Here is a 7998-nt window from a genome sequence, read left to right as displayed (position 1 = left end):
CAAGCAAACAAATGTAAACCTTTAGGATGAGAAATGCTTCCTCAGTTTTTTCAGCCATCAAATTCTTTAGGAAACCAAAAATGGTTCCTCACTGGCATCACTCTAGAGAACCTTTTCTGGGTTGTTTTTTTTAAAGACTGTACATTAGGCACTTTTTGAAATACGACAAAGCAGACGTAATTTAATCTCATACGAAACAGAGTTAATTATATATGCATTTGGGATAAAGATAGATGTCTTTCTGCTTTATGTGCACTACCTTGGAGAATGAAGCCCATGTGACCACAGAGCACACATTCATTCAGATGCCATTTGGCTTTATTCCACAATGCAGTCGGTCTGGTTCGCTACAGCGTCATGATCCCTTTTAATCTGAACACATTGAGTGAATCTCCACTGTCAGCTATCCATCATAGTGGATGGAACAACAAGCTCTCAGGCTTCCTGTTTACACCAACCTAAAATATCCCACAATACGTTAAGGGAAACACTGTAGGTTGTTTTGTGGATGTGGCGTTGTTTTGTTATTGTGGTTCACACAGGCTGGCCTGCGGTAAAACAGGCAGACAGTGGAGCCGATTCTCCAGGCTGGACTCACCACAGCCCAACTCGGCTGAACCAATCACCACTTGGTTAGACGCTTTGAGTTTGTGAAACAATCTCAGTTCTTACCCAAATGCAGGCCCCATTAAAGTCCAGAAGCATGCTGCCCCCTAGTGGTGACCATTAACAGTGCTTGGTTTTGCACCTGCTCCTCCACTGTTGCTCTTCAGTGACTCCAGTAAATTCTTTATCCTCTCGCTCGCTGGATGATGCTTCTTCTTCCTGCGACCCTTCACGCCCGCTGACTGAGCAACTGAAGGCAACAGGAGGGCAGCCAGTCCCCAAGGTGGGATTACGTCTGCTGACTGACCAGTACTCCGTTTAAGCACCTCTTTCTGCTCAAGGAGCCAGGCGCTCTCACGACACAGTGCTACGAATCGCTCCAGCTGTGTCGCGTTCACGTTTTTGCTAACGTTTAGACCGGTTTCGAACGGGTTCTGGATGTGCAGAGGGGTCGACTCGGGTTTGTTCTGCTCTTTTCCCTGGAAAGAATACATTTCAAAAATTAATATGACCAACTTAAAATTTTCGTATGAACTAAAAGAAGTGAGGTCCTGAGCTTGCAGAGGTTCTGCACCGACACAGCCGAGACTTTACGGAAGATGACTCGGTAACATAGAGTGGAATGACAATGATAAAAAATGATAAATGACCAGAGGACTGGTCATAGATTTCCCCAGAAGTGGCACATTTAGAGGCCAAGGTCTGCATTTTACTACAGCAGCAGTAGCAACAGCAGCAGCCCCTCAATTAATCAGCACAGCTACTGCAAAGTGAGTGCATGTGTGTGTGTGTGTGTTGAGTGGTCACAGGAAGTGAATGTTTCAGAATTTATCCACTACTCACTCACATCTGTCATGTATGGGCTGTGTTACGAGTGCAGGCAAATTGGAGTATGATTATGATGCTTCACTTTAAGGTTACTTTGTATTTTCAGTCAGAAATGTAGAAGGAGCAGCAATCTATGTGCTCAAGAATATATATTATTTGTTACGCACCTTCCTTATGTTGATGGACGTTGAACTGTAGGCAAAATTGCCATAAAACTCAAAAAACTCCTGCAGCAGCATCTCTGTTGAGGACACATGGGAACTATTTAGTTGCATTATTATTATTATTATTATTATTATTATTATTGCAACATCACATTGCAATGGTTAAGACATATTTAAGGGCTGCATAATAACAGCTAAACTGATTGATTCATTCATAATTATTTAGAACAGAATCAATTTATTATCGCACGTTATCATTTTAAATTGAGACGAAAATCTTTCCCTTCACATTTTATATTAAAAATGTACAGTCCTTCATACACTATATCGCCAAAAGTTTGTGGACACCAGACCATCACATCCATATGTGGTTTGTCCCCAAACTGTAGCAACAAATTTGGAAGCACACAGTAGTACAGAATGTCTTGGTATGATGTAGTTTTCTTTCACTTGAACTAAGAGACCCAAACGTGTTCCAGCACGACAATGCCCCTGTGTATAAAGCGAGCTCCATGAAGACATGGTTTGCCAAGTTTGATGTAGAAGAACTTGAGTGTCCTGCACAGAGCCCTGACCTCAACACCACTGAACCCCTTTGGCATGAACTGAGACGCTGACTGCACCCCAGTCCTCCTCATGGACATCAGTGCCCGATCTCACAAATGCTCTTGTGGCTGAACGAGCACAAATCCCCAAAGCCACGCTCCAAAATCTAGTTGAAAGCCTTCCCAGAAGACTGGAGGTTATTATTATAAACAGCAAAGGGGGACGAAATCTGGAATGGGATGTTCAACAAGCATATACAGGTGTGATGATTGGGTGTCCACAAACTTCTTTGTTTTATTAATGACAAATCCTTAACACTTCAAGGACTACTTACCTAGTGTATCTGAGTTTTCCTGTAGTTTAATCTTGCTCAGGTCACTGACAATCGTACAGTCATTCCCTTCAATAATGCACCGATCTGAAGGGTCTAGGAAATAAACACACAAAGCTGTGAGGCTATGATGTATATGTATATATATATATAAAGTGCTTGCAGGTGTCTTTGTGCATAATATACTGTATAGTGCATAATATGTAAAAATATTGTTTACCGAAGTGAAGACATTGTGTATATATTAGACTACATACCTGCCAGGTCTCTGAGCTGGTCCAGAGTGGGCAGTAACGGCTGCGTCCTGCGCTGGAGGAAGAACAGAACGAGGACTGTAAGGGAGAAGTTGGTGATCCAGGCTCCAGGAATGCTGCTGGTGATGCCATGCACACGAGCCCAGCACCGAACTGCGAAGACCAGATGTCGCACACGTGCATCCAGTTTCCCAAACACAAACAGCAACTCCGAGCTCTTCATCGCCACCCTGAGGACACAAGTGGGCCAACAACTGTAATCCCTACAGAGCAGTACTACTTCACAAAAATATTCAGTTCATTCTAGATTATCAGACACATCTGCTGATCTCTGCATCAAAATACTGCCAGATGTGACTTGTCTCGGTCATCTGTTTGTAAGTTAGTTTTTTTTACTGAATTAATGAAGACGTAGGGAAGAATGAAATCATGAATAGTCATTTCAGTATTCGAATGCTGGTGCCGCAAACTGTTAACCTGGTATTCGAAAACCCATGCACATCCCTAGTATACAGTGACATCATTTACATCAGTGGTCACCAACCCTGTTCCTTAAGACCTACCTTCCTGCAGGTTTCATCGCCAACCAAAATCTAATGCACCTGTTTTAGTTGATCAAGAACTTCTTAAGGCAATACCTAGATGGTCATGCGGACACGATTATGGTTGGAGCTAAAATCTTCAGGAAGGTAGATCTCCAGGAACAGGGTCGGTGACCACTAATTTATATCATATTGTTGTGCTGTCCACCTCTAATGTCTATGAAAGCTTAGCAGCTGCATTTCAATCCACCACTTTCTGAGATATATGAAAGATTTTCACAATTTTTTTTTATACAATTAACAATAAAGCTATAGTATACACTGAATTAGTTGTGAGATATCTGCAAACCAGCCAAATAATTCATAACAAGAGAAAAGATAAGTGTTGAGAAAGTGTACCAGAACACATGACTGTCTAGGTACAGACAAGGAAAAAGTGAAAGACCAGTGGGTGAAAGTTGAAGCACATGGACAGAGGGAGTCATTTACGCACAATAGTTGCTGAATTTATTTTTTTTTTAACACATCTAAGAGTTTGTACTTCTCAATGGCTTCCTGTTTCTTAAAAATGTTTCCTGACACACTCAAGAATAGGAACTACTCAGAGTTTCATTCACATCTTCAGATTTCTGCTAGAGCCATTTATGCTGAACTGCTTTCCATCATTCTGGTGAAAGTGCACGGTTTTCCCCTAGAGGGATCAGAGTTAAGAGTTAAGGCATTATACATCATGTCTCCAGAAAACACATGAGTTTCGGTGTGTTGTCACCTTCAAATATGCGAGTTTCATAAATCTGAAAGCTGGTCAGGAAAATAGAAGTGAAAATAAAATGTATTTAAAGCATGAGATCTGACATTTCACCTTTTTCACCCTATGCTGTTCATAAGAATTATCTTTCATGCTTCACTTTGAACTTCACCTCACTTTCAAACTGCAGTTTCACTGTGGTTTAGATGTATATATTTTGACATGGATTTTCTCAGCTGCTTTTCAGGATGTACAAGCAATGAGCTTAGTGCAAATATAACAAAATGCTTCATGTTAGCTAATCTTTTAAAAATCCTATGAATCAGGGAATATTTCTGTATTAAAAGATGATTTGGTGAATTAATTGTAAACCTCATATACATACATACATATATACATACATACTCAGTCCAAATATTTGCAATGAAGTTGGACATGAGCCATCTGAACCTTCAGCTTTACCCTAAAGCTCCGCATGAATCATTACATGTGATGGGATTTAGTAAGTATTTTACCTGTTATTTGCTGTGAGGTCACATTGAAATCCTGAAGGCTGGTGAGCGAATCGGACGAGGGGGCAGCGTGCATTGAGGATTTTCTGAACGCCCACACAGCCTGGGCCAAACTGGTCCACACACTCCCCGATAACAGACAGGACACTCTGGGTGACCGTCCGCTCTGACGTCCCCTGCTTTACTTGATACTCAAGTGACAGACCAGAACCCTAGTAGAGTTAAGAAAAATCTTTACAGATTATATAGACTTATATACTAATACACAAAAAATAAAATGGATTGTAAATTCTCATGCAATTCAGTTTTGTTTAACTGCCATGTGAATGTGGAATAAAGTCATAGTTAGTTTAAAGTTTTAGAGCCGTGTGTGTGTGTGTATGTATATATATCTCATCATATTCTACAAAACAGTGCACTGAACATACGCATTAGTAGTTTACTTTCTTTTTCTGAAATTGAGCAGTAGAGGCTATTCTGGTGCACAGTTGAAAAACATCAACCAGCATCTCACTCTACAACTTGAATGATCTAGAGGAGGAGTTCTCAATTCCAATCTAAGGGCTTCCAGAATTAATTAGACTGTCGAATACTATTTAAATTGATTATATTTGCATGCTCAAAACAAACAAACAAAAATATGCTGCATTTTAATTTTGGTTGCCTAAAGCAAGTCTATAAAAACACCCGTTTCTTAAAAGTGTTCCCAAATTTTTGGCTGAACTTCAGCTAGTGCCAAAAGTCTTCCAGTTAAAACAACTCAACAGTTTTAATATTTCCATTTACTGCTTAAACTTTTATCCTTGATACAGTGCTGATTTGCCCAATTATACCATTTAATGGACTGTTTTTTTCTCCTAGATTTTTACATTTGCCAAAGAAATGTAAAATCAAGCTAATTATCAGTAAATAATAATATATGAATCAAAATAAAATGATTCAGAAAAAAATCTAAATCATTAAAGTTTATAGATCAACCATGATAGTAAAATTTTCTATACTTAAGAAAGGCACAACTTTTGGTTTATACAATATGATACAAGCAAGTAGAGGAACAACTCATACTGTTTTTACTTCCTCTATTTGAATACCTGTTCTTTTAATGAATTCAAATTCAAATGCAATGTTTAAAACTAATTTTACACACCCCCTCCCATCACACATGTCCACACTTGGTAGTAAATAGATAGTGTGTAATATATAATTTGGAACATTTCCAACAGGAAGCCTTGATTCATTTAGATTATTAAGACATTACACTCACATTACCCAGTCCCACCCTTCAAATGTCAGAGGGCTACCTGTCCCTTATAGCTACTGACCTTCCTCTGGTTCTGTCCACTGATGCCATCTAAATCCAGGAACATGTCCAGGTCACAGCCCAGTTTTCCGAAGCTGTTCACAGTGGAGCCAAAAGGCCTGATGATGCATTCTGGGAAATAGGCAGCAGCGATATCTCTGAGCAGTGAACAGACCAAGAAGCGTAAACTGATGTTTTCTTCAGTCAGCTGATAGAGATCAGACAGACACTGCAGCTGCTGATCTATCTGGAACACATGGGGAGTGTGTACACTAGTCATAGTGTGTAATAATGTATTGTTTGATAATGCTTTAATAACTTATTTAATATACAAATAACTTATGTTTATTTGTATATTAACATTACCAACTACATTTAGAAGGACTGTTCACTTTTCAAAAAAGGTAACTTACACTTTCTTGTTTGGAGAGATGTTGAGTGAGCTCATTAATAGGAATAGGTAAAAGCTTTTGGAACTTCAGCGTGCTTGAGGCACTTGAATGTCCGCCTTGCCCTGTCCATTTCAGTGAGAGGAGACGAGATTTGAAAGGCACAGCTGCTTCATGTTGGACACTTGGTATGGTGCAGTTTGCCTTCAATGCAGTGATGCTGTCCTTTGTAGAGAATTCCACCACTGCATAAACACCCTGGAGAACAAAGCACAAACATTCATCAAAATGAAGTCTTCTTAATCTTTGTGAATGAGAACTTTGAGTTTACTGATAAAACATGTAACATTAGAAATCCATCCATCCATTAGAAATGTTGGCAATAATGACAAGATGACAATAGTAACGATATCTCAAAACTTAAGATGAAAATGCAATCTACTGTCAAGTGCCACTGATTTGTCGTTTATTAATAAATAAAAATTGGCCAAGCAACTTTGAGTTAAAGATGTCAGAAGAACAAAAAACTCAAAAACTGCTCAGACAATGGAGGCAGGGCAGTGATGGAGGCAGAAAACAGCATATCAGCTATTAGAGAATATTTACATCAGTATTATGTAAACCGTTGAACTGATCACATATGGATTTTCCACTATTACTATCTTTTCACACACCATTTGGTCACTTTCCTTACTTGTGGTAATCTGTGAAACTTATCACACTGATCCTATTGAAATAAAATAAACTTGGTCATTTTCATTTTCGACTGACAAGGATCCTACCTTTTGCAGTTGACTGTATTGTGAAGCCCAAGGCAATATTATAGATCATGATAGGAGGATGGTCTGAGTGCATGATCTCAGAAAGCAGAAAACTACAGAATGTTCTGCTGCACTGATACTTACATAAGACTGATAGAAGAAATGGTTCTGTATGTGTCCATGTTTAGAGATGTAGTCTAAGAACCTTTTCTGGTTGATGTTTGGAGGGCAGTTGATGAGGACAGACCTCTCAGCTTGTTCTCGTCTTTGCTCCTGGACAGCAGAAAACGATTCCTTGTCTGCTGCTGCACCTAAATTAGATTGTAATTCAAAGCTGAGTTAAAGTATATCACAGTACAATGATTGCTGGGATCAGCAGTACTTCTATACGACTGACTTGTCTTATGAATTGACTTGACTCTTCAATGATGTAGTGCAATTAACAGGAATGTCCATCCATCCATCAATCTTCTACCGCTTATTGGCATGGCTAAAGTGTCCGTAGTGTATGTATGGGTGTGTGTGTGTGTGTGTGTGTGTGTGTGTGTGTGTATGTATGTGATTGTGCCCTGTGATGGACTGGCACCCTGTTCAGGGTGTACCCCGCCTTGTGCCCCATGCTTCCTGGGATAGGCTCCAGGTTCCCACATAGCTTATATATAACAATCAAGCTCAATAACTTCCGAAGAGACAACAGTCAGACGAATCAAACACCTATGTCGATTAAAGTTACCCGAATGCAACATAAACTAACATGGTATTGAAACAAATTATGTTATATTAGGGTCATTTAGCCAACAACATGAGTCTGCTCTGTCTGATGAACGGGAATTAAACTCATTTCAACATACCAGCTTGTTGTAGCGACTTTTTGACTGTCTGTGCTTTAGTGGCAAAGGTGGATCTGCTGAGTATTCTCCGAGCTCGTAAATCCGATTTCTGTCGCAGTTTAACAAGCCTCTCTGCTCCTTTCATATGTAACCTACACGTCCCAAAGCAGGCCGCCATCTTTGGACT

At 39.7% G+C, this 7998-nt stretch overlaps 1 protein-coding gene across 1 annotated transcript; it reads right to left on the bottom strand.

Moving 5' to 3' along the window:
• Window positions 1-140: 140 nt before the first annotated feature.
• On the bottom strand, window positions 141-7994 carry mtpap (mitochondrial poly(A) polymerase). Its single transcript, XM_053639235.1, has 9 exons — window positions 7833-7994; window positions 7126-7292; window positions 6245-6478; window positions 5854-6078; window positions 4535-4743; window positions 2733-2959; window positions 2479-2571; window positions 1602-1675; window positions 141-1085 (listed from the first exon to the last, which is right to left on the bottom strand). The coding sequence occupies exons 1-9, from the start codon at window positions 7987-7989 to the stop codon at window positions 714-716; spliced, it is 1758 nt and encodes a 585-aa protein (XP_053495210.1). The 5' UTR covers window positions 7990-7994; the 3' UTR covers window positions 141-713.
• Between the last annotated feature and the right edge of the window lie 4 nt (window positions 7995-7998).

Source organism: Ictalurus furcatus, chromosome 13, assembly GCF_023375685.1.
Source record: "Ictalurus furcatus strain D&B chromosome 13, Billie_1.0, whole genome shotgun sequence".
In the NCBI taxonomy this organism is placed as follows: domain Eukaryota; kingdom Metazoa; phylum Chordata; class Actinopteri; order Siluriformes; family Ictaluridae; genus Ictalurus; species Ictalurus furcatus.
The sequence above is the reverse complement of the archived record's forward strand: the minus strand, read 5'-3'. Positions and strand labels throughout refer to the sequence as shown.